Raw genomic sequence first — 27,836 nt, forward strand, 5'->3', positions numbered from 1 at the left:
ACAAAAAAGGCAATATTCCGACGCCGATCATGGGTAATCATATAAATCAGGTTAACTGGTTACAAGGCTTTATTTAATGCTTTAATTGCTTACAAGTACATACCAGAACAGTAAATATTTAACTTACAAATACAGTACTGTGGAAAAGCAGTACAGTAAGAGTTTAACGAACAAACAAAAATGGCAATATTCCGACGCCGATCATGGGTAATCATATAATTCGGGTTAACTGGTTACAAGGCTTTATTTAATGATTTAACTTTATTTAAGTGCTTACAAGTACAGTACATACGAGAACAGTAAATATTTAACTTACAAATACTGTACAGTATTGTGGAAAAAACGAACAAATAAAAAAGGCAATATTCTGACGCCTATCAGGTAAACTGGTTATAAGACTTTATTTCTTGCTTTAACGTTATTTAATAGTACTTTAAGTTGCACATAAACTTACCAGAACAGTACAGTACTGTAAATATTTAACTTACAAATACTGTGCTACTGTACTCAGGAATGTCTCACTCACTGAATAATTTCCCACCTAGATCGTCACGTAATCAAAACAAACCGCGCGCTGCGGTGACGTTCGAGGATTTGATCTTTCAAAGGCCTCTCCTGCGTTAATTTGTAGTTTTCATAATGGTTTTTTAATCTTACGTTGTCTTATATGTATCCCAGCCCTTACCGTGTATAATTGCGAGCGCGTTCCGTGAGATCGTGTTCCGTGCGAGTTACCTGTATATATATACAGTAAACCCCCGCTATAATGCGGTTCAGATATTGCCGGTTCACTTTATCGCGGGATTTTCATTGGAACCTAAGTATTTTTACATTACGGGAAACCCCGCCTCATCGCTGTTTCCGCAAAGCCTACTACGGCTACTTTTAGGGTGCAGTACATATTTTACATCTTTATTTTCAGTAGTGTATTCTGAAATGGATATGTTTATGGTATTTTACATCTTTATTTATTCTAAAATATTAATAGCTGTATTAAAATAATAATTAAAAATCGGCTAATATATTTGATAAAATACAAGCGAAATCGTGGCGTGGGGTGAGGAAATACCCAGAATCATTGGTAGGTGGCACATAATTGACTGGAGCCTTACCAGTAGCCAATCCAAACACGCTTTACATTTTTACTTGCCGCTGATTGGCTGCTGCCGACGCACCCTCCTCAAAGAGAGGAGCAGGACCGCACCGCACCACCATACTGCACCTCCCAGTTTACCTGACAAGCACAGGCGTAGGTGGAGACACTTTAGCAGTCTGGTGCACAGACTCTCACTGCCTCCCATATGCTACATTCTGCCTTCTTTATTGTCCAAACAGTTGACTCATTCACCCCAAACATACGGTTCTGAGCCAGTTCACAGGCATAGGTTGAGACACTTCATCACAGTCTGGTGCAGTAGCCCACACTGACTCCCGTTTAGTCCCGTATGCTACGTTCTGTCTTCTTTATTGTAAGAATAGTTGACTCACCCCAAACACACGGTTCAGAGACAATTCACCATCAAGTCAGTTCACCATCAAAACATGGATGATTCCCTGTCATTCTATAAATATACTTATTATTGATTAATTAATACTTTAATAACTAATTTTCAGGGGGATTTTATAACTCATATAAGTAAAAAACTAGTGTACTGTACTTGCTGAATAAACTGGTATGTAAATAAATGACGGGGAATTGTCCTGACGGAGAATTGTTGCCGACATTCCTCACTTAAGTTTGTCCAACACTTTAACTTTCTCTGTCAGCAACATCAATTTACTAGTCCATTTTGGTGTGTTACCACATGCATCACTAGCATTACGCTTAGGCCCCATGTTGACAGACAAGGCAAGCAATCACTGGAAGGCAGAAAAATAAGCCACAAATAATGATTTGCGAGTCACGCATGGTTCGACCATCAGATTCAAACTAACTGTGTGGTGCGTGGTAGACCGACCTCCCACACTTACGTTTCGCTCACCGCCCGCAGAAATATCGTCATAGGCGCCCTCTCAAGAGCTGCACAACTAATATACACCTTGTACTGAACTTCATGATCATCATCATCCTCAATTCGTCTCATTCATCATCAGTGAGTACCCGTATTGGTTTTTCTTATTAATAGACAATAAATAGCCATTTTAGGGGTAGTGTCGATACATCGCGGATTTTTGCTTATCGCGGGTGCCTTTGGAACATAACCCCGCGATAAAGTGAGGGTTTACTGTACTATGTACTGTATATATAAATATATACCGGTATGTGTATGTTTGATTAGGGCGTCGGGCTATAGATAGATAGATAGATCTATGTATATATATACAGTACTGTATATGTATACAGTAATCTCTCTAATATCCGGATACCCAGTATCCGGACTCCCCAATGTCCAAACAGTTTGGGCCTGGGCCCCCCCCCCCCACAAAAAAAAAAAAAAAAATCCGATTTTTTTTTTCCCACCTTATTTTGAACTTGGCGTTCAGCACAGACCAGCTGTGTTTTGCCGTGTAGTTCCACTGACATCTGGTAGGGCAACACTGCCTCTTCCCCATTTCCCACCTACCCATTGTCGTGAGTGCAGGCTCCTCACCATGGCTGCCCACGTGCTCGCTTTTGTGGTGGTGCCCTACCTCCTGCAGGCCCTGTTGTTCCTCTGCTGCTTTTTACTCATGTGTGTGATGATGGCCCCGCTGCCTAAGAAGAGGAAACGAATGGTTCTGACTCTGGAGAAGAAGAGGGAGATATTGGAGAAGGTGGATATGGGATGGTCGACCTCCTGCATCCTCCGTGAATTCATCCTGGTCCGCTCTGCCTTGTTTGACATCAAGAAATCCCGGGACAAGCTCACCCAGTACAGTACACGGTTGACTTTGCATCAAAAGACCAAATGCAATGTGAAGAGGAAGGTTATGTTCACTCCCCGCTTTGCAGAAATTGACCGCTCCACGTTGATTTGGTACTGACAACAATGTGCTGGTGGCATGCTGGTGCGTGGTACAGAGTTGAAGGCTGCCGCTGAGAAGTTCGCAAGGTTACATGACACCTCGGACTTCAAGGCATCCGAGTGTTGGCTCTTCGCTTTCAAGTCACGGTATGGCCTTACCAACTGTAAGGCCCATGGCGAAGCTCTGGATGCCAACGAGAAGGGAGTAGAGGAGTTCGGTAGAAGGTGAAGGGTTTGATCGACAGGGAGGGCCTCACTCTCGGTCAAGTCTACAGTGCTGACAAAACTGGTCTATTATATGCTCGCTGCCAATGAGCACTCAAGCATTGGAGACGGAGAAGTGTGTACCTGGCTGCAAGCTCTTGAAGCAACAGATATCTGCTTTGTGTTGTGCCATTGCTAACGGCATGCACCGGCTCAAGCCTGTTATTATTGGCCGTGCAAAGCAGCCACGGTGTCTTCATGGGGTGATGGATGTCCTTCCTGTCGTGTGGTACCATTCTGTGAAGGCTTGGTTCACAGCCAAGATCTTCAAAGACTGGTTTCACCAGCACTTTATCAAGGAGGCCATCCATTACCAGAAGAACACACTTGGAATCCCGCATGACCAGGTAAAGGCCCTCCCTCTTCTGGACAATGCACCTGTGCATCCGTCCGACAAGGAGTTGGTGGCTGAGAATGGCCACATTAGGTGCATGTTTTTGCCACCTAATACGACTGCTCTCATTCAACCAATGGACCACGTAGTGATCGTGGCAATGAAGAGGCTGTACCGTTGGAAGATCCTGGACGAGGTGATGGGTGTTCTTGAGGACGAGGACGAGCGCAGGGAGGGGTGGGACACGCGAGGCCTGCGGACTTTGGAAAGCATTCGCTGCTACAGCATAAAGTGAGCCATCTACAACTGGGCCGGTGCATAGAGGGAAGTCTCTGTCAAGACTCTGGAAAGTGGTTGGTCTCGTCTGCTTCTGGGAGCTGATGTGGTGCATGACTTTCTAGGTTTTGACGTGGATGACTTCCATGCACGTCTTTGTGCGGCTGCCGACAACCTTGATACGAAGTGCGTGAGTGGTTGGACAATGACAAGGGCGATTCTGGGTATCAGATCATGTCTGATATCGAGATTGCATCTTCAGTTGCCAGTACAATTACCCAGCTTGAAGATTCCGACGAGGACAGCAATGATGATGCAGACTCCTCTCAGCGTGCCACTACTCCAGCCATCCCCAAGCTGAGCTTCCTCCAGGAGCATGTCGAGTTCATTCTTGGCTACCTAGAACACCCAGACTGCGACAGGGAGATGGTGCTCCTGGGACTTGTGGAGGAAGTACGTGCTTTCAGGCAGCGCATCATCAATTGCCAGAATCACTGTTCCTTACGTCAACTGTTGACAGTTTCTTCAGGCCCGTGACCTCTGCCATGCTCAGCTTTGGCTCCACACCGCTGCCTCCCCGAGACAGGCCTTCCACCTCCGAGCCACAGCCCAGCTCACCGACCACGGTGGAATCACCACTGAACGTGGCACCATCTTCAGAGTCATCTGTAGCGGGTAGTCCATCACCACTTCCCAGTGACGTGTCCCTTGGCCACCAGCAACACCTACTCACAGACTCTGATAGTGAATAAACAGCAAAAACTCACCACTAGACCACATGGGAATTTACAGTGCTGTGCAGTGTAAAGAACAGACTGTAGCTACAGTGTTAAGAAATTAGAATTCAGAGTGCAGAGGATTAAGTGCAGAGTGCTACTGTACATTGGAGAGTTTCAGGTGCAGGAGCAAGTAAGAAAAGAATGTGCAGTGTTAAGAAATTAGAATTCAGAGTGCAAAGGCTTCAGTGCAGAGTGCAACAGTAGTGAGTTTCAATTAGAGCACAAGTGAGAAAAGAATGCGCAGTGTTAAGAAATTAGAATTCAGAGTGCAAAAGATTGATTGCAGTGCAACACTGGATTACTGTAGGTGCTTCATGTGCACCTTATTACTTTCAGAGTCTGAGAGGAGGTGGGTTATTCATCGTGATGGCCACGAACTTGTTGTAAGTACCCTGAATACTGCTAAATATTTTCCATACTCACCTCTTAACTCCTCATTCTGTGGTTCCTTTTCATTTATTTCATGCTTTCTGACCCCTATTTGTGTGAATAGGGTCTTAAATAGGTGTATTCATGTCCAGTAGGGAGTTATATAGGTGGTTTTCTGAATTCGGCTGGGTTAGAGTCCATAAGTACCAGTCCAGGAGGCAGGATCCCAGTTTCCAGACGATCCCATTTTCCGGACATGCCTTTGGCTGTATTACATCGGATATTGAAGAGATTACTGTACATATACGGTATATATATATATATATATATATATATATATATATATATATATATATAGCCTTTAGGCCTTTGGGGGCTAATTTTCCCATCCGAGCTACATTAATTGAAGCATAGTACAGAATTCATAATACGTACTGTAGCTTCTTTGGTGGAAGTATTCATTGCAGTCAGTGCTATAGCTATGGTACCTGGTACTACATTGTTTATGTAAGAGTACATTTCATAATAGATCCATTTAGCATCTCATAAGACATTACAGTCCTCTGATAACATAGCTGACAGTGAATCATACATTTCTGGGGGTAGGGGGGGTTTTCAAGAATACGGATATGGAGGTGTTGGTGTGATGGTTGCGGAGAAATGGGTGGAATGTGTTATGAATGTTTTGAGAGTAAGCGATAGGATATTGGTTGTGAAAATTCTGTTGGGAAGAAAGATAGCTGTGATTATATCGGCATATGCTCCACAGGCAGGATTGGATGAATCAGAGAAAGATAGATTTTGGGATGATTTAATACGTGTAGTGGGTGGTATGCGGGATGATGAGATAGTGATTTTGGGAGGGGACTTAAATGGTCATGTAGGTGAAGCAGCACAAGGTTATGAAGGAGTGCATGGGGGATGTGCATATGGTCTAAGGAATGCAGAAGGGGAAAGGATACTCGAGTTTGGGGAGGCAACGGACATGATTGTGTGCAACGCATATTTTAGGAAAAGAGACAGTAGGTTAATTACGTATGAGTTTGGGGGAAATAGCAGTCAGATAGATTATTTTCTGGTTAGGAGGGCCGATAGGAGGTTAGTGAGGGATGTTAAAGTTATAGGAAGTGAGGAGTGTGTGCAGCAGCACAAACTATTGATTTGTGATATGGTGCTTAAAGAACAAATGATGAAAAAGAGGACTTATGTACCTAGGAGGAAAATATGGAAGCTGAAAAACCAAGTAGTAAGGGATGCCTTCTATAGCGAGTTGAGGAGAGTGGTGGCTGAACAGGGAGCTGTAGACAGAGGCGTTAATAAACAGTACAGAGCCCTCAAGAACAATTTCTTGAGAGTTACTGATGTAACATGCGGCTGGACAAGAGGACCACCAAGACATAAAGTAACTTGGTGGTGGGATGAGGGTGTAGAAGCTGCAATTAAGGAGAAAAGAAGGCTTTTCCGGGAATGGAAGAAGGGTGGTAGCAAAGAGGAATATTTGGCTGCCAAGCGTAGGGCTAGGAGAGAGGTATACAGGGCAAAGTCTGAGGCACAGAGACAATTACTTGATAACCTAAATCATGGGGAAAGGAAAAATATATTTAGGGTGGCAGGTCAGGTGAAGAGGGATAATCGAGATATCATAGGTGAGCAGTGTGTGAAGAATGATGAAGGAAGGGTAGTGGTGAACAGTGAGGATATTAAAGATGCATGGAGAGAGTATTATAACCGGTTGTTGAATGAGGAGTTTGACTGGGACAGGGAAGGTTTGGAGCCAGCAGATCCAGTGTCTGGCCCTTGGCCTTTGATTGATACTGCTACTGTGAGTGAGGCAATAGGCAGGATGAGGGTGGGGAAGGCAGCAGGTGTGTCTGGGTTGACTGCCGAAATGTTGAAGGCCTCAGGCGATATAGGGGTGAGTTTAGTCACTGACCTGATAAATAGGATTATTTATGAGTGTGTTGTCCCAGATGATTGGCTGAAGAGTGTAATTGTAAATGTGTATAAAGGGAAGGGTGATGCCCTGGAAAGAGGGAATTATAGAGGTATAAAGCTTTTAGATCAGATAATGAAGGTAATGGAGAGAGTTTTAGAAGGTATGATTAGAGAAAGAGTGAATATTGATGAGATGCAGTTTGGGTTTATGCCAGGTAGGGGGACCACTGATGCCATATTCATTGTTTGACAGCTTCAGGAAAAATATATTGGTAGGAGAAGGGATCTTTATTTTGTTTTTGTTGATTTGGAAAAGGCCTTTGACAGAGTCCCTAGAGAGGTGGTGAAGTGGGCAATGAGAAAGCTTGGCTTGGAGGAGTGGCTGGTTAGGGTGGTTATGGCCATGTATGTGGGTGCTCACACCCAGGTGAGAGTGAATGGAGATTTGAGCGATGAGTTTTCCGTGAATGTTGGTGTGCATCAGGGGTCAGTCTTGAGTCCCATGTTGTTTATCATGGTACTTGAAGCCCTTTCACGTGACTTTAGAAACGGACTCCCGTGGGAGTTGTTGTATGCTGATGATTTGGTGTTGATTGCAGAGAATGAAAGGGAGGCGGAGGAAAGGTTTAGGAAGTGGAGAGATGGTATGGGGCAAAAGGGTTTAAGGGTAAATGCAGATAAAACAAAAGTGATGATATCTAGGGTTGGTGGCGGTACTGTCAAAGACGAGGGAGAGTGGCCATGTGCAGTTTGCCACAAGGGCGTGGGAAGTAATTCCATCTTGTGCGGTGTGTGTGATAAATGGGTGCATAAGAGATGTAGTGGTATCAGAGGTAGACTGCGAGATAATGCTGATTTTATGTGTACGGCGTGCCGGGTGAGCAGGTGGAGATCGTCAGACGTGAAAGGATTGAACTTGCTGGTGAATCTCTTGAGTGTGTGGAAGAGTTTTGTTATTTAGGAGACATGTTGTGTGCTGGAGGTGGGGCTGGAGCTAGCTCTGTGGCTAGGGTGAGAAGTGGTTGGAAGAAGTTCAGGGAGCTCTTGCCTCTCCTGACATTGAGGGGGCTCTCCCTACGTGCTAAGGGGTCTTTGTATGCAGCGTGTGTTAGGAGTGTAATGCTGTATGGCAGTGAGACCTGGGCAGTGAAGGAGGAAGACATTCGCCGGCTCAGACGTACAGAAATGACAATGATTAGGTGGATGTGCAGTGCGTCCCTGCGTCCAAGGCCTGGAGGGGCTGGGTTTACAATGGAAGAGTTGAGAGGTAGGATGGGACTGGAGTGTATTGGTGTTGTGATGAGGAGAGGTAGATTGAGGTGGTTTGGACATGTGGAGAGGATGGGGGATGATAGTTGGGTGAGGAAGGTGAGAAGTGTTAATATTGGGGGTGGGGTTATGAGGGGTAGACCGAGAAAGACATGGGACGAGGTCATTAAGTGTGACCTTAGGGTTAAGGGACTGAACAGAGAGGCTGCAATGGATCGTGCAGCGTGGAGAGCCGCCATTAGGTGACCAAGGCCGACACATGCAAGCATGTTGGAGCCTTTAAAAACGAAAACGAAAACGAAAACGAAACTCCCCCAGTATCCCTGCTTGTCGTAAAAGGCGACTGAAAGGGTTGGTGGAGGGTTAGTGCCCCTCCCCGGAAAACAGCTAACTAAAAAAACAAACAATAAGCCTCGGACAAGGACTGACCAAACAATGACGACCAAGGACCGGACAAAGGACATTGTAATTGGAACCTGGAATGTAAGGGGAGCGAATGATGAGGTGAAAGAGAGAGAGATTGTCCAGGTGCTTGAGGATGCGAAAGTGGATGTATGTGGAATAACTGAAACAAAATGGTGAGGAGAAAGTGTGAGAGAATGGGAGTATGGATGGGGTATATGTGCAGGAGTAGGTGAGAATGAGAGGGCAAAAGAAGGAGTATGTATAGTTGTGAGTAAAAGATGGAAGAGGAGCATAAGACAGTTTGGATCAGTTGGGTCAAGGATTGTGTGGGTAAAGTTGAAAGTTGGAATACAAATGTGGGCGATTGTGTGTGTGTATGCGCCAACGCAAGATCGTGCTAGAAGAGTTAGAGAAGAGTTCTGGACAAATGTAGAAGTGTGCATGGAAAAGTTTGGAAGGAATGAGAGAGTGTTTTTGATTGGTGATATGAATGGTAAAGTTGGGAATGTGAAGGTGGATGGAATAGTTGGTGAGTGGGGTGTGCTTGCTGAGATAGATGAGAATGGGAGTGCGTTAGTGGACATTTGTGCTGGGAGGGGGTTGGTGATAGCCAATACCCTCTTCAGGCACAAAATGATCCACAGGTATACATGGCGAGTGATGAGAAGGGTGGGTGGTGAACTGAATGAAAGGAAGGCAATGATTGATTATGTGTGTGTGGATGAAAGGATGCGAAGATGTGTAATGGATGCAAGAGTGTATAGAGGTTGGGGGAGTGGACTTTCTGACCACTACTTGGTGATGGCCAGAATTAAAGTTCAAGTAAGTTGGAGAAATAGAAGAAGGGAAAGACGAGAGGAAGGAGTAGTTGCAAGGAGAGTGGAAAGGTTACAAGAGGATGAGAAAAAGGCAGAGTATAAGAGAGAAGTGGAGGAACGATTGGGCAAATATGAATTGGAGCAGATGGGAGACGTGGAAGGTGTGTGTAGAATATTTACAGAAGAAATATGTGCAGCATGTGATGTGGTGTGTGGAAGGAAGAGAAGACGGAGGGGGGTGCAAGGAACAGCGTGGTGGACTGATGAGGTGAAACAGGCTGTGGCACAAAAGAAGAAAGCATACAATGAATGGATGAGAAATAGGGGCATGGAAGAAGTTGAGAGGCGGAAGAGAGAGTTATATGTAGAAAGAAAAAGAGAGGTGAATAGATTAGTAAGAGAGAGTAAGAAGAGAGTGGATGAGGAATTTGGAAGAAATTTGAGTGTAAAGTGGAGGGACTGTAAGAAAATGTTCTGGAGAGAGGTGAAAAGAGTAAGACAGGGTGGAAGTGAAGTTAGCAGGGGAGTGAAAGATAAAAATGGTAAATTACTAGTGGAGAAGGGAGAAAAAGTGAGCAGATGGAGAGAACACTTTAAGGAATTGTTGAACGTAGAGGATGGAAGTAATGCGAGTATAAGTGGCTGGGGAATGGCTGGGAGAAGGAGGGAGGTGAGAAGACAGGAAGAAATCAGTAGGATAGAAGTTGTGGAAGCAATGAAGAAAGTTAAATCAGGGAAAGCCCCATGAATTGATGGAGTGTGTGGTGAAATGCTGAAGCATGGGGGAGAGATAGTAGAATGGATGTGGAAGATGTGCAGATTAGCCTGGGAGGAAGGTAGAGTCCCGGAGGATTGGAAGTCAGGTATAATTATTCCCTTGTACAAAGGAAAAGGGGAAAAAGAAGTGTGTGGTAATCATAGGGGCATTTGTCTTCTTAGTATAATAGGAAAAGTGTATGGTAGGATACTTATTGACAGAGTTAGAGAAAGAACAGAGAAATTAGTTGGAGAAGAACAGGGAGGCTTTAGGAAGGGAAGAGGTTGTGTAGATCAGATATTCATTCTCAGATCTTTAGTGGAAAAGTTTGTAGAGAAGGGAAAGAAGTTGTATGCGGCTTTCATGGATTTGGAGAAAGCATATGACGGTGGATAGACAAGGATTGTGGAAAGTGTTAAGAATATGTGGAGTAGATGGAAAGTTGTTGAATGCTGTGAAGAGTATGTACGATGGTGCGAAGGCTGCAGTGCGTGTGGATGGTGAACTAAGTGAATTTTTCTCTTTGAAGGTTGGGTTGAAACAGGGATGTGTCATGTCTCCATGGTTGTTCAATCTGTACATGGATGGGGTAATAAAAGAGGTACAAGGTAGGGTATTGGATGTTGGAGTGGCCATGGTGAGAGAGGATAGTGTTTGGAAACTCCCTGTACTGTTGTTTGCAGATGATACTGTGTTGTTGAGTGAAGACGAAGGGGAGCTGCAAGGCTTGGTGGATGAGTTTGAGAGAGTGTGTAAGAAACGGAATCTAAAGGTGAATGTAGGGAAGAGTAAAGTGATGGTCTTTGAGAGAGGTGAAGTCAGTGAATGTACAACGAGGTTGGATGGTGAGGAATTGGAAAATATGAGTACGTTCAAGTACCTGGGTAGTGTGATGAGTAAGGATGGAGGTTTGGAGGGTGAAGTGCTTGAAAGGGTACAACAGGGAAGAAAGGTTGCTGGTTCCTTGAAAGCAGTGATAAGAAACAGGGAAGTGAGCATGGAAGTGAAAAAGTTACTACATGACAGTATTGTGATACCAACTCTAACATACGGAAGTGAAGCTTGGACGTTGTTGGAAGGACACAAGTCAAGAGTGAGAGCAGTGGAAATGACTTATTTAAGAGGAGCCTGTGGACTCACATGGAGAGCCAGGCTGACGAATGAGGATATAAAGGAGCGTTGTGGTGTGGATGTGGATGTGATAGGAAGCGTTATGAGGAACACACTGAGGTGGTTTGGCCATGTGGAGAGGGTGGAGGGTGAAAGACTGACGAAGAGAGTGTATGTGAGTGAGGTGGAGGGGGGAAGATGGAGGGGGAAGCCGAGGATGAGGTGGAGGGATGGGGTGGAGAGGTATATGAGAGAGGGGGGTGTGAGTTGGGATCAGGGCAGTGAAATGGCGGGGGACAGGGCGACTTGGAGGCGATTTGTTTGTGGCCACCCCAAATGGGATTGAGGCGTCTGGCAATAGATAGATAGATAGAATCAGTTTACTGTTTGCTTACAATTCTTTTGTTATGCAGTCAGACAAACATTTGTCCTCTTTTCCACTGCATCTTTTTCACACTTAATACCTATATATTTTAGTGCACTTTCCTCTCTGACACATTATATTAAAGAGAATCATCTGTGGAAAGGAAAGTATAACAGGCCTCTTTCTGCCTGAGAATATTAGCCAGCAGAGGAAAGTGAAAAGCAGAAGAGGTGAAATATTAGGTGAACACTTTTCCCAGGCTGAAATTCCCTTTCTTTATTAACGATGAAAAAGAGCACAGATGAAGATTTTTGATTTGTCTGTTGTTTAACAATTCATTTCCAGTGCAGGTAGTAGCATTTATAGAGGTTAGTGGCCTCATTAGGATGTCAGTGTAAGGACAGAACAGGAGCAAACACTGGTAGATTATTTATTATAGTTGGCTCAACACGAAAGAGGCCTACAGAGTATGGGTGTTTGTTCAGGGGGTAGATGTATGGAGGACAGAAGTGTAGGGTGTCAGAGCTGGTTGTGGTTTGTATGGTTAGCAACAGGTAGCTTGCCCACACTGTCATTTGATAACATCTGTAGTTTTTTTTCATTTCCTCAATTTGATGACATAGTTCTTGTTTTATTCTACTTATCATCAGGTGATTGGATTAACATCTTCCCAGATCCTTCAGTATGGACAGTCTCTTCTAATACTGTATTTGGTACTAACAAGAGTAAAATTATAAGCTGGCAGTGCACTTGATGAATGCAATCTTTTTCAGCTTCGAGATTTAACCTGGTACTTTATTAGTGGGATATAAAGCTAGACTGATGATTACCCCCCCCCCCTGCCCATTCCTCTCCTCCCCTTTCCTCCTTTGTATCTCCATAGAAGTCAGAGAGTTGTAATAAAATGAGGATACACTATGTATTCCTATCCCACGTAACCATGAGAATTTGAGTTAAGAAGATGGATAGGTTCATTATTATTTGAAGTTTGGTAACAAATTACAGTACAGTATCTTGATTCTCAGTGTAAAATAAGCATCTCTGCATTTGCTGTTCATTAAAGATGTAGTATATTGTAATTTTCTGTTACCTTGAGACCTTTCTACCCAAGCTTAGTAAACATCTCTCATGAAGGAGTTACTGAAGACAGTATCTAACCCCTCTAGTTTAAAAAGTTTGTCATAAGCTGAATAAGATAGACTGGTGATAGGAAGATAGGATTTTAAAAGATATGATACCTGTAGTTTAGTATTGAAGACATTAGCCATTTCATTTCTCTGATGTCTTTAGAATTGATTCTTGGTCTGTCTATATGATTTTATTCAGCTTAGGAAGGACATGAACGGTATATCTGATCACTTTGTTCCAGAGTCTCTCATAATCTAAAAAAATCATCTGTTGCCACCCACAATAAGTTATAGAATATGTCATCAGATGGAAGGAGTTAAAGTACTGCAATGTTTTGTCTGCACTTACCTTAAAGTGAGTATTGACTATATTCATCTCTGCCACCCCCTCCAGAGGAAGGAGTTTGCACGGTACAGCAAGGTGTTCCCGTTGGCCCAGACACTAGACTTCAAGGTGCCCTCAAAGTGGTACCGCCGAACTGTTGGCGGACTCGAGGTTGCATGTGGCATCTGTCTCACATTTATACCATCGAGTAAGTTATCACCAAATTGGACATTAGAAGACTGTGAAAAAGTACTTTGTAACAGCAGATCATTGTAGTCATTACAGTCCATGTGCATTAAATACTGAATTCTTCATGGTCAGATCCTGTAACAGTAATTCTGGATATTGTCAGATTTGAAGTCATTTAATAATAGTAGATCATTCAAGCTGTACATTGTCAGATTCTTGAACAGCATTTCATAATGGCAGACCAGTCTAGTTGTTACAAATATGCACTCCTTTCCGTCGGTCATCTATGGCATCTGTTTCTCAGTTATGTCATAATAAGTATCAGTAATATCTGGTTAGAAATAGTCCTATTCTAGATAGAGCAATAATCCATAATGTTGAATTACTGTAGTCTGATAGAAGAATTATATCCATCCATCATCCAGTCCTTTATTATTACATCAAGATCACAGTTCAGATATTTAAGGCAAGAGTGACCAGCTGTCACTGAGAGGCATTATGTGGGCAGTAAGCCCCAGCCATCCTTTGAATCTAGACTCTTATGAGCAACATCTAGTTCTGGTTGGAATGCCTTAATTCACTAGACCACCAGGCGTCTATTTATTGGCAGTATGATTACGGTCCAGCGTGTTACAGTATAAGGTTGCCTGAATTACAAGAAAACACTGGGCATGCCAGTCAGTGTAGTCTCCATTGTGTTTGGCTGCAGATAATTTCTTAGTGATCTGAGTCAACAGCTACCCCACTTGGTCAGTACTGTAGTTATTATTTATGACACTGGTTAGTGAGCAGTATCATACCTAGCATGTTGCATTTATTAAGAGTTCACCCCCCATGCTATGCTCCCTAAATGTGCACTAACTGATATTATCATCCATTTCTACTGTTGTGTGGAAGAAAATTGTATACTGGAGGTTTTATCTATACAGGTATGTGTTACTGGACAGCAGTGATAGGAACTTGAACTCCTTCAACCTAAGGATGTATTTTCTACTTATTCTTGCTGCTGTCTGATGATTTTATTCAGCTTAAGAAGAAAACCCCAGTAGTGGTGGAGTTAGTGAAGGCTATATCTAACCCCTCCTGTTTGGAAGGACTCATTTAAGATTAATAAAATTTTCTAGTGGTAGCAAGAATAAAATAAAAAGTGTATCATCATATTGAAGGGTTAAACACACTTCTAGACTTACATATGGCAGACTTTACATCTCTTAATATTGAAGACTGGGATATTGATATACAGTTCAGACAAATATTGATACATTTCATTATGACAGATTGTCAGCAGTTGGTTAAAAAACCCAGAGATGTGAACTTTGAAACCAAACAAACTTTTTATAATGTAGTGGAGTTTTATCATTTTTTTGCTTAAAAAAAAAAGAAAGAAAGAAAAAAAAAAGAGCAATATCATTGTCTGCAAGTATACTATAAATCAAAGGCAAGAACCAGGCCACTAGCTCTTAAAGGTACTGAATAGGAAGATAGATCAATACTTGACCTTCATTTGTTTTCACCAGGGAGTAACTTGAGCCTTGAATTTATGGCCATTTGTTAGTGAGCTTTGAGTGTGGGGGGAATGATTTGCTGGGTTGATCATTTGGCATGTCAGGTTCAGCCAGGAAGTTCAGGGGCTTGAATGGTGGTTGAATGGATGTGTGACCCATTTGTGATGGATACTGTTGATAGTTCTCCTACATTTTTGCTTTTCTTGTTCCTCTTTGTGGATCTTTCTTACCTCATGTAAGAGGAAAAGAGGGTTTGAATGATGATGCCAGTGATGTAGGGAAGCACCTTAGTGAACCCAGTTCTAATGCAGAAGAATGTGGAGAAGAATGTTTGCAATAGTTTAATAATAGTTTCACACCATTTCCCTTATGCCATTGCTAAATTTGCATTCTGATGTAAGGAGTGCAGTTGACGACATTCCTGTTAGCCATTTGTTTATGTACACAACTTCTGTTCTATTTCTCCCATATTTGCTGCCTTTCTTTATCACTCTGAATCTTGTTTGTTGTAGCATGGATCCCAACTTTATTATGAAATGTTTATGATGCTCTTATAATTATCAGCGTAATTTCATGTGGTGATGGGTTAGTGTCCCACCCTGTAAAAAGAACAAACTAAACAAGCGAATAAAACACTTCGGACCAGGACGGACCATATGTTGACGACTAAGGAACAGACAAAGGACTTTCTGAGGGTGGGGACATGGAATGTGAGAGGAGTGAATGATGAAGTGAAAGAGAGAGAGATTGTGCAGGTGCTTGAGGATGCAAGAGTGGATATATGTGGATTGACTGAAACTAAATGGAAAGGTGAAAGGGTGAGAGAATGGGAATACGGTTTAGGAATATGTGCAGGAGTTAATGAGAATGAGATGGCAAGAGAGGGAGTATGTCTGATGATAAGCAAGAAGTTGAAGGAGAATATAAGAGAGTATGGAACAGTGGGTGCAAAGATTGTATGGGTGAGGATGAAAGTAGGTATACAAGCCTGGGCGATTGTGTGTGCGTATGTGCTGACAGAGGACCGAGTGGCAAGAGTGAAAGATGAGTTTTGGGCGAGTGTAGAAGCATGTATGGACAAGTTTGAGAGGAGTGAGAGAGTGTTTTTGATTGGAGACATGAATGGCAAAGTCAGGAATGTACCAGTGGATGGAGTGGTTGGTCAGTGGGGTGTGCCAGCTGAAGTAGATGGGAATGATAGTGCTTTGTTGGACATCTGTGCTGGTAAGGGGTTAGCAATAGCTAACACCTACTTTTGGCATAAGATGATCCACAGGTATACATGGAGAGTCATGAGGAGGATGGATGGTGAACCTGTTGAACGAAAGGCAATGATAGACTACGTGTGTGTGGGTGAGCGAATGAGAAGACAAGTGCTGGATGCAAGAGTGTGGAGAGGGTGGGGGAATGGAATCTCTGACCATTACCTAGTGATGGCCAAGGTAAGGCTGCAAAGAAAATGGGTGAAGAGACAAAGGAGGAAGACAGGAGGAAACAGCTCCTGTGAGAAGAGTGGAGAAATTACAAGACAGTGAGAAAATGACAGAGTATAAGAGCATTGTGGAAGAAAGATTGGGAAGGTATGAGTTAGAGCAGATGGAAGGGGTGGAAGACGTATGTAAGATATTCACGGAAGAGGTAGACGCAACGTGTGAGGTGGTTTGTGGAGTGAGGAGGAGATGTAGGGGTGTGCAAGGGACAGCATGGTGGAATGATGAGGTGAAACGAGCTGTGGAACAAAAGAAGAAGGCATATAATGAATGGCTAGCGAGTAGAGGTAGGGGAGAAGATGAGAGAGAGAAGAGAGAGGTATATGTGAGCAGGAGAAGGGTTTAAGGGTAAATGCAGATAAAACAAAAGTGATGATATCTAGGGTTGGTGGCGGTACTGTCAAAGACGAGGGAGAGTGGCCATGTGCAGTTTGCCACAAGGGCGTGGGAAGTAATTCCATCTTGTGCGGTGTGTGTGATAAATGGGTGCATAAGAGATGTAGTGGTATCAGAGGTAGACTGCGAGATAATGCTGATTTTATGTGTACGGCGTGCCGGGGTGAGCAGGTGGAGATCGTCAGACGTGAAAGAATTGAACTTGCTGGTGAATCTCTTGAGTGTGTGGAAGAGTTTTGTTATTTAGGAGACATGTTGTGTGCTGGAGGTGGGGCTGGAGCTAGCTCTGTGGCTAGGGTGAGAAGTGGTTGGAAGAAGTTCAGGGAGCTCTTGCCTCTCCTGACATTGAGGGGGCTCTCCCTACGTGCTAAGGGGTCTTTGTATGCAGCGTGTGTTAGGAGTGTAATGCTGTATGGCAGTGAGACCTGGGCAGTGAAGGAGGAAGACATTCGCCGGCTCAGATGTACAGAAATGACAATGATTAGGTGGATGTGCAGTGCGTCCCTGCGTCCAAGGCCTGGAGGGGCTGGGTTTACAATGGAAGAGTTGAGAGGTAGGATGGGACTGGAGTGTATTGGTGTTGTGATGAGGAGAGGTAGATTGAGGTGGTTTGGACATGTGGAGAGGATGGGGGATGATAGTTGGGTGAGGAAGGTGAGAAGTGTTAATATTGGGGGTGGGGTTATGAGGGGTAGACCGAGAAAGACATGGGACGAGGTCATTAAGTGTGACCTTAGGGTTAAGGGACTGAACAGGGAGGCTGCAATGGATCGTGCAGCATGGAGAGCCGCCATTAGGTGACCAAGGCCGACACATGCAAGCATGTTGGAGCCTTTAAAAACGAACGAAAACGAACGAACGAAGGGAGGTGAAGAGATTGGTGAAGGAGAGTAAGAAGAAAGTGGATGAAGAGTTTGGGAGGAATCTGAGTGTGAAATGGAGGAAGAGTAAGAAATTGTTTTGGAAGGAGGTAAAGAAAGTAAGGCAGTGTGAAAGGGGGAATAGTAGGGGAGTGAAAGATAGGAATAATAGATTGTTGGTGGAGAAGAGAGAGAAATTGAGGAGATGGAAGGAGCACTTTGAAGATTTGTTGAATGTAGAGAGTGAGAGCAGTGAAAGTATAAGTGGTTGGGGAATGGCTGGGAGAAGGAGAGATGAAAGGAGGGGGGAAGAGATTAGTAGGATGGAAATACAGTAGTGGAAGCGTTGAAGAAGATCAAGATGAGAAAGGCCCCAGGAATTGATGGAGTGTGTGGTGAAATGCTGAGGTATGGGGGTGAGATTGTAGTGGAGTGGATATGAAAGTTATGTAGATTGGCTTGGGAGGAGGCAAAGGAGGCAAGGGTCCTGGAGGACTGGAAATCAGGTATAATTGTTCCTTTATACAAAGGAAAAGGGGAGAGAGAAGTATGTGGTAACCATAGGGGCATTTGTCTTCTTAGTGTGACTGGAAAAATATATGGCAGAATACTCATTGATAGGGTTAAGCATATAACAGAGGAGCTAGTTGGAGAAGAACAAGGGGGATTTAGGAAGGGAAAAGGGTGTGTAGATCAGGTATTTGTTTTAAGATGTTTAGTGGAGAAGTATCTAGAGAAGGGAAAGAAAGTGTATGTAGCCTTCATGGACTTGGAGAAAACTTACGACAGAATAGATAGACAAGGTATGTGGAAGATACTGAGAATATATGGAGTGGAGGGGAAATTGTTGAGTGCTTTGAAGAGTATGTACGAAGGAGCTAGGACTATGGTGCCAGTGGATGGTGAGCTGAGTGAGTTCTTTGATCTCAGTGGGGGACTGAAACAGGGTTGTGTGATGTCTCCATGGCTGTTTAATATATACATGGATGGGGTTGTAAAGGAGGTGCAAGGTAGGGCAGTGGATGTCGGGGTGGCTTTAATGAATAAGGGTGAGATTTGGAAGATTCTGGTGTTGTTGTTTGCTGATGATACAATATTGTTGAGTGAAGATGAATGGGAGTTGCAAGGTTTGGTGAATGAATTTGGGACTCTGTAGGAAGAGGAATCTGAAAGTTAATGTAAACAAGAGTAAAGTTATGGTGTTTGAGAGGAATGAAGTCACAGAATGCACGGTGAGGTTGGATGGTGAGGATATGGAGAATGTGAGTGCATTCAAGTACTTGGGTAGTGTGATGAGTAAAGATGGAACCTTGGGGGATGAAGTGCGTGAAAGAGTACAGCAGGGAAGGAAGGTTGTTGGTTCACTGAAAGCAGTGATGAGAAATAGGGAGGTGAGTATGGAAGTTAAGAAGTCACTACATGATAGTATTGTGATCCCTACCCTGACGTATGGAAGCGAGGCATGGACCTTGCAAGAGGGGAACAAGTCAAGAGTGAGAGCAGTGGAAATGAGTTACTTGAGAGGTGCACGTGGAGTGACATGGAGGGACAGGTTGATGAATGAAGAAGTGAAAGAACGTTGTGGGGTGGATGTGGATGTGGTTGAGAAGATTAGGAGAAATACACTGAGGTGGTTTGGACAAGTGGAGAGAATGGAGACTGAAAGATTGACTAAGAGGGTGTATGTAGGTGGGGTAGAGAGAGGGAGAGGGAGGGGAAGACCGAGGATGAGATGGAGAGATGGAGTTGAGAGGTATAAGAGGGAGGGGGGAGTGAGTTGGGGGGAGGGTAGTCAGATGGTGGGTGACAGAGCGACTTGGAGGCATTTTGTCTGTGGCCACCCTTTGCGGGATTAGGGTGTCAGGCTATAGATAGATAGATAGTAATTTCATGTGCCTGCTTTGCCTTAGAACATACTGAAAGAGGATTGCTGACAATCTGCCTTCTGGCTACTTAGCCTCACATATTTCTCTAACTGTTTCAAATACTCGTGTTCTTGCCTATCTCCTTAATTTTACTTCTTTCTGACGTATTCCACAGCACATAAAGTTTGCCTCTCCCAACATTACCTATGGTTTGTCATCATCATCATCATCATGTCCCCTTATTCCATCTCATTCACTTGTATACTGCGTCTTTCCTCTTCCATACTACATCAGTTCTATTTTTCAGTAAGGCCCTCAATCTCACATTTAATCTTGAAAATGTTGAGAGGGTGATTATTGAATGTCTGTCAAAAATATTAAAGCATATGGTAAATAACTTCACCTGAGTTTATGCTTGTCTTCCAGAAAGGATAAAGCAATTTGCAAATTTGGTGTTAGCCGTGATGATGCTGTTTGCCACCTACAATCACTGGATGGTGGGCGACAAGTTTGAGAGACTGGCGCCATCCTTGGTAATTACCTGTCACTTTTGGATAGCTTTTGGCATTTAACACTGTGTAGGTTATTATGTTATAAGTTTTTCTGAAGTTTGTTTTGAGCATGTAGAGCATACAATTCATGATTTGCAAGTAGCATTTAACTTGGAAGTGGGTCATGTGGCGTATTCATAGGACAAAATTAATATTTTGGTACCTGTCCATGTGGCTTTAATTTAATATCTTTCAGATGGTGGAACTGTCTGACACATTTAGAGGACATTTCCTTTAGTGGAAATTTTAATGTCGTATATAGCACTTGTAAACACTTGCAAATAATGTTTACCTTTTATCACTAGCCTTGCAGCTAACATCCTTCTCAGTGGCTCCTGACTCTGAGTAGATCCCTCAGCAACTCGTAAATGCTGTTGGAACTGGACCACTCCCACAACTTAGTCATGGTTGCATTATATTCACTGGGCTGTACCGTAATTATGAGTCAGGAATGAATCTCCTTGTTTACTAATGAAATTAGTTATGAGGTAGGAATGAATCTCTTTGGTTAGTAGTCAGGTTGGCCCTTCAGAGTACCTATAACTACACTTGGTCTACAACTGAGGTGAAGGGGTTAAGGGATCTTCATCAGGTTAGAAAAAGTGCTATAGACCACACTACAGACATCACTCGTCCATACTCACATATAAACTCAGACTAGACTGCCTACTGTACTTAACACCATAGATGACATGTGTACAGTCAGGGAAAAAAATTTGTCTAATGTTTATCCTCCTCTGCATCTTATTTCTTTCATCAGGCTAATATTCTTAAGCTTAGAGAGGCTTGGTGTGTGTCTTAGACAAGCCCATAGATGACTTTTTGATACGATGCATCAGGGATGAAAGTGAAAGATATACCCTAGGTGTGAAAGAGGTATTCAATGGAATCCCCTAAATTGTGTGATCCTAAACAGTGGATTCATAATATGTGGCAACATCATGCAGTAGTTTTGCAATATCAGTAACTCGCAGAAATTACATGAAATTCATGAGTACAGCCTCAAACGTGATGCTTATCAGATGCCTTGTATATTACACATCACCATTACCTCAAGCTCAAACATCTAGCTGGGTGTAGACCAGTTCATAGCCAGGCATGGCAATTATTAAACCAATCACATTCAAGCATAGCACTTACTGTAAGCCAGTCGAGCAGGGCAGTACTCCAAGGTGGATGGAAAACTGATGACAGGGAGAGCTGGAGCTCCCATTTCATCAGCCCACAGGACTAGTTCCTGACCATCCCCCTTCGCTAAACTTTTTCAGTGTTTCAGTAGCACAGAGAGTAGGCCAGCATGTTCTCCGATACAAGTTTCTCTAACTGTCAGCACCAGTCTACATGCATAATGCACACTACACTTCCTTTTCAAAATTAAAAAAAGGAAAATGGCATACACTAACCATTCCTCGGAGTCCCCGGGGGGAGGGGAGGGAGACCATAAATGCCCCCACCATCCGCTACTCTCCTGGTGATGACGCAACGAGCTGCCTGGAACCACTGTATGACTCACTTCTTCTTCATTTTTGCAACACATGCGGCCGTTCCTCTAACTTTCTCTCTGTTGGACACCACTTCTCCTCTAAACCTCACCTTCTCTTTTTAACCGAGACTCAGCTGTCTGAGGCAACTGACAGCAAGCCCGTATTTGTATCCTTCTACATTCTCTATACTCATTTCAAAGCCAAAGGTGGCTGATGTGTATATGTATGCAGCAACTGATCTTGCTCTCGTGTTCCTGAACTTCATTCTTCTGAATTTCTACTCTCTGGCTTCGGCTGTCCTGTCATTCTCTGATGAAATTTATCTGCGCTCTTTACTTATCCCATAATTCTACTAACCGTCCAAAATTCTTCAAGTATTTTACTTTTATGATGGAACACATTCTATCCATTTCTCCTCTCTCTGAAATCTCCATTCTAGGAGATTTCAATGTTCACCACCACCTTTGGCTTTCACTGATCCACCTGGTGAACAAGCCTACATCTTTTCTATCCTTGATGACCTAAAGCAGCTTGTACAACACCTTACCTGTATCCCTGACTGCCTTGGAGAGAGCTCCGACATACTTGACGTCTTCCTTACAACTAATCCTTCTGCTTACACTGTTAATCTTTTCTCTCCATTGGGCTCCTCCAATCACAGCCTTATTATCTTAACCTGTCCTATCCCTTCGGTACGGCCTGTGGACCCTCCAAAGAAACGTCGACTGTGGTACTTTGGAGCTGCAGATTGGGAGGCCTTCAGGCAGTACGTCTTTGATTTTCCCTGTGATGATTATTGCTTCTATGGGCGGGAGCCATCTGAGTGTGCCTTGCGCATTACGGAGGTTATTCTCTTGGGCATGGATGCATATGTTTCTTTCTCATATCCTTTGACAAATGCAAGAAGGCCTTGGTTTAATCACAATTGTTCTAATGCTGTCTGTAACAAGGAGAGGGCCTATAAAAGGTACCGGAGCCAGCCCATCCCTGAATCACATATTTTTTATGTTTCTGCCCAGAATCGTGCTGTGTGTGTGTGTGTGTTTTTTTTAAATAACAGAACAGAGGAAGGAAAAACAAATGAGTAAAAAAAAAACCAATCCATACACCAGATTACTGGCGTCCTCCGTTCATAAAATATCTGTAACAGTTAGACTTGAACAGCTGTGGGTTGAAATTTGGAGGGAAACAACTCTGGGGAAGCGAATTCCAGAGAGATGCAGTTCAGGGAATGAAAGAATTCTGATAGGCAGAAGTTCTGCAATATGGCTGAGTGACATGCCAGTCATGAGCGCTACCAGATGCCCGTGTAGCACGGGGGAAGGCATGGAGAGGTGGCAGCATGGACGCAACTTCGTCTGAGCATTTGCCAAAAAAATATCTGTAAAATGCAAGGGAGGCAACATTCCTTCTTACATGCAGGGGAGGTAGTTATATGTAATGACAGGGTTGTTAATGATTCTAACAGCTTTGTTCTGAATTTTGTCTAGTTGTCTTAATGGTGTTGTAAGGGAGGTGAATGCAAGAGTTTTGGGTGGAGGTCTGAGTCTGGTGAATGTTGATGGTGGAGAGTGGAATCTGAAGCAGCTGCTGTTTGCAGATGATACTGCACTGGTGGCTGATTCAGAGGAGAGATTGAGACAGTTGGTAGAGGAGTTTGGAAGGGTGTGTGAAAGGAGGAAATTGAAAGTAAATGAGAATAAGAGTAAAGTGATGAAGTGTACAAGGTTGGTAGATGGTAGGGGGATGAATATAGTTTTGAATGGTGAGTTGCTTGAGGAGGTAGATTGTTTTAAATATTTAGGGTCACATGTTGCTGTGAATGGAAAAATAGATGCAGAAGTAAAGTTTAGAATGAATGAAGTAGGAAAGGTGCTGGGAGGAATGAAAAAGGTGTTTAGATGTCATTCGCTTAGAATGGATGTAAAGAGAAGGCTGTATGAGGGTGTTGTATACCGACTGTGTTATATGGGGCTGAAACATGGAATATGGGTGTAGCAGAGAGGAAAAGTTTGAATGTAATGGAGATGAGGTGTCTGAGGAGTATGTGTGGAGTGACGCGTATGGATCGAGTGCGAAATGATGAAGTGCGAAGGAGAACTGGAGTTGTTCGGGAGATGGCTGATAGAGTTGAGCAGAGGTTGTTGCGATGGTTTGGACATATGGAGAGAATGGATAATGAGCGATTGGTGAAAAAGATAACTAGATCTGATGTGAGAGGTGTAAGGCTGAGAGGGAGACCACGAATAGGGTGGATGGACAGTGTGAAAAGAACGCTGGTTGTGAGAGGGATGTCTGTTGAGCAAGGAAGAGTGGCTGTGCGTGACAGAAATAAATGGAGAGAAATTGTGAATGAATTAATGATGATGCAGCCCTGAGGGGATATTCTCCTGCATTTGGTCTGATCAGCTAGTCAGGTCAGGTGCGGGTAAGGGGATGGGTCTATTATGATGTGGCAGGGGTAAACCAGCTCTGCTGTCGGGCCCTGATGCGGATGTCACTGATTGCACTGCGCAGTTGACCCTTGTGTGGTGTGGTGCAGTGAGGATCTGTCCCTTCTCCCCTTTGGGGCTAAGATGCGAATGAATGTGTTTGAATGGATGTGTAAATGGGGAGTGTGTCGTCCTGTCTCGGCTACCTCCCTTTCCTTGGGGGAAGCAGCCTAGGTATATAGATAGATAGTCTTAATGCAACCTCTCCTCAACCATTCCACAAGGGTGAGCAATATTCAAGCCAAGAGCACACATGACTCTTATAAATTATAGCTAACTGCTCATCGGCGAAGAAGTTATGGACTCTGTACAATAATCCAAGTTTCATTGAGGCGGTTTTAGCAAGTGATCTGACATGAGAGGTCCAGCAGAGGGCACTGTTAAGTGAGACGCCAAGAATTTCAATACTTTTGGAGATGGGAATATTAGTAGCACTGAAGGTAATGTACGAATCTGGCAATATCTGTGTATTAGTACACTGTATATATTTAGTTTTACTAGCATTAAAAGAGACAAGGTTGTTTTGTCCCCATTCACTGATCGTAGATAGATCTTGATTTATGGAGATGGCTGTACTGAGTTGAGAGGTAGAGATATTAGACTTTGTAAATGGGTGTCTGAGTGTGAATGAACTATGTAGTGGTGAGTCATCTGTATATGAGTGAATGGGATTGTGGGTGACAGATAAGAGATCATTAATATGAACCAGAAATAGGGTTGGCGCCAGAACTGATCCCTGCGGCACGCCGGCGTTAATTGAGTGGAAATTAGAATATACATCATCTACTTTTACTCTTATTTTCCTGTCACTAAGATATGAAGAAATCAAAGGAACAAAAGACGTTAGTCCATAGCAAGGGAGTTTGGACAGCAGGGAACGGTGCCATACTCTGTCGAAAGCTTTAGAGATATCAAGAGCTACTGCATGAGTTTCTCCAAAAAGATCAATTGATTGATAGATGGTATGAGTTAAGAGATTGAGTATGTCAATGGTGGATCTTTCGTGGCGAAAACCATATTGTCTATCACTAATTAAGTTGTTGGATTCAAGATGTTTAACAATGTGCTTATTAATTAAAGTTTCAAATACCTTACCAAGAGAAGATGTGACAGCTATTGGTCTGTAATCAGAGGGGTCAGACGAACTTCCTTTCTTCGGAATTGGGTGGATATTCGCTTCTTTCCATGAATTTGGGAATAAAGAAGTACGTATGCATAGTCTGAATAATTTAGCTAGGACAGAGGCAAGTTCAGGGGAATACTTTTTCAAAACAATTGGCGGAATTCCATCTGGGCCTGGAGCTTTGTTGGTAGGTAAATTGTCTAGGATGGATTTTACGTATCTTGTCTGTATTTTAAGTAGGGCAATTCCGGGAGAATCAAGTTCCAGTACTGGGACATTCTGGCTGGTATCGTCTATGGTAGAGTTTCTGGCAAAGGTACAGGCAAAGATATCTGCTTTCCCACGCGGGTCATTTGTAATGTTGCCATTTGAAGATTTTAGTGGGGGAATGGAAGATGACTTGTTAAAGTTATTATTGAAAGAATTAAGAGTTGACCAGAATATTCTATTGTCATTAGGGTTGCTAAGTAGTTTTGATGCTTGCTTTTGAAGAAAGTTTGATTTAGATAGATTTAATACAGCTTTTGCATGATTTCTAGCAATTTTAAATTGGGAGAGTGATTCAGATGTTTTTGATTTTAAGTAAGAGTTATATGCTAATGACTTTTGGGCTGTTGCTCCGGCACAGTTGCCATCAAACCATTTTGGAAAGTTCGATCTTTTAGTGAACTGTTGACTTGGTATGAATAAATCCATACCAGCTAGTATTAAGTCACAAATGTGGGACTGGGTAGAATTGGGATCACTAGAGAAGAAAGACTGCCATGTAATGTCAGCAAGATAATTTGTAAATCCATCCCAGTCTGCCCTATCAAAGTGCCATCGGGTCACCCTGACAGGTTCAGAACGGGGAGGTGTGGGAGGGTTAACTAATGAGGCTTTGATGAGATTGTGGTCAGAGGATCCAAGTGGTGACAGTACCTCTATGGTGTATTGATCTGGATTATTTGTCAAGAATAAATCCAAGAGATGGGCATTATGGTCAGGATTATCAGGTATTCTGGTTGGTTGCTTTACCAACTGGGTGAGATTAAACAATTCCGCAAACAGCTCACACTCTAGACCAGCGTCGTCAGTCCGGGCAGAATGCAATAACCATTCAACATTATGTATGTTAAAATCACCCAAAATGGTAATTTCGGTGCCAAAGGCAAGGTTAAGGTTACTCAACTGAGTGGATATGGAATCAAATACACTGGGTTCCAAAGAAGCATTGGGGGAACGATAAACTACACAAATATATTAGGTAATGTTTTGACAATTTAGTTTATATAATGAGTAATCAAAACTGGATGAAGTGAAGTTTAAAATAGTGTCAACTGCATATTGGGATTTGATAGAAGAACTGGTGCCGCCCTTGTTACAGAAGTTTGTAAGGAGATGGTAACTGGGAAAACAAAATGGAGATATATTGGTAGAGGGTGAGATTTGTGGTTCTGTGAGGAAAAGGGCCAAAGGGGATATGGACTGAAGGAAAAAATGAACTGAGTTTAAATTTGTGGTAAGGCCGCGGATGTTGGTAAAGAATAAGGCCGCACTGTCACTTCTTTGCCGACGAGCATTCCTGGAAATAGCAACAGTCGCTGCCGGCACGGTCGCTTGATGGCGACCGGGAGGACCCTGTGCCCCCAGCCCTACCCTGCCGGTGGTGGCAATCCGAGGTACCACCTCATTTGACAGTAAGAATGCAGCGGCCATTACTAAAGACGTGAATAGAAGGTGTGATATGTTATGCGCGTGTAGTGTGGTGTAGACAGTTGAAGGTAGAGGTATTATGAGAGCATGCTGGCCTACACTCTGTGTAAATGAATGCACTGAAAATGTTCAGCAAAGGGACATGGTCAGGATCAAGTCCTGAGGGCTGGCAAAACAGGAGCTCCAGCTCTCCCTATCACCAGCTTGCCATCAACCTCAGGAGTACTGCCCTGTTCGACTGGTGCTACAGTCTTCGCTCTGCAAAAAATAATTTCATCCTTACTAAATGCTCTCAACTCTCCAACTTGAATTCTTCCCTCTCTTTCTGGCATCATGCCAGAAACCTTTCTAACAACTTTACCTCATCATCCTTCCCTCCTGTTTTGTACTCTGATGGCTCTGTAGCTATTTCTTCTACTGATAAAGCAGATCTCTTTGCTCAGACTTTCTCCTCCAATTCCGCCTTAGACGATTCTGGTGCTGTTCCTCGATCACTTCGTCCCTCTGACTTCCTCATGGCTGACATTAAAATTTCTTCAGCTGATGTAGTTTCTGCCATCACTGGCCTCAGTACTAACAAGGCACATGGGCCTGATGGAGTCCCTCCTGTTGTCCTCAAGAACCGTGCTTACACATGCCTAGGTAAACTCTTTCACCTTTGTCTTTCAACGTGCACCTTTCCTTCTTGCTGCAAGTTTGCCCTCATTCAGCCAGTCCCAAAGGAGGGTGACCATTCCCAACCCTCTAACTATCGTCCAGTTGCTTTAACATCCTGTGTCTCAAAAGATTTCGAGTCTGTTCTTAACAGGAAAATTTTAAAGCATCTTTCGTTTCACAACCTTCTTTGTGATCGTCAGTATGGGTTCCGTCAGGGATGCTCCATTGGCAGTCTTCTCACCTGCCTCTCAGACTCCTGATCAACTTCCTTTCGGGACTTTGATGAAAGCTTTGCCATTGCACTTGACATCTCAAAGGCTTTTGATCAAGTCTGGCATAAATTTTTAATTTCCCAACTGCCCTCTTACAGTTTCTATCCTTCTATCTGTGCCTTCATCTACAGCTTCCTTTCTGGTTGTTCTATAGGCGCTGTTGTAGACGGCCATCATTCT

General features: G+C 43.4%; 1 protein-coding gene across 1 annotated transcript in view; it reads left to right on the forward strand.

Annotated features, from left to right (window-relative positions):
* LOC145410441 (putative acetylcholine receptor chaperone) overlaps nt 1-27,836 on the forward strand; it is a 67,167-nt gene that overhangs the window by 32,655 nt on the left and 6,676 nt on the right. Inside the window, exons 2-3 of the mRNA XM_080280592.1 lie at nt 13,147-13,285; nt 19,809-19,915. Of these exons, the coding sequence (XP_080136718.1) occupies nt 13,147-13,285; nt 19,809-19,915 (246 nt within the window). The remainder of the gene's footprint in view (nt 1-13,146; nt 13,286-19,808; nt 19,916-27,836) is intronic.

This window comes from Coenobita brevimanus, chromosome 85 (assembly GCF_032717465.1).
Source record: "Coenobita brevimanus isolate Jiangsu-jjx chromosome 85, ASM3271746v2, whole genome shotgun sequence".
NCBI classification, from domain to species: Eukaryota; Metazoa; Arthropoda; class Malacostraca; order Decapoda; family Coenobitidae; genus Coenobita; species Coenobita brevimanus.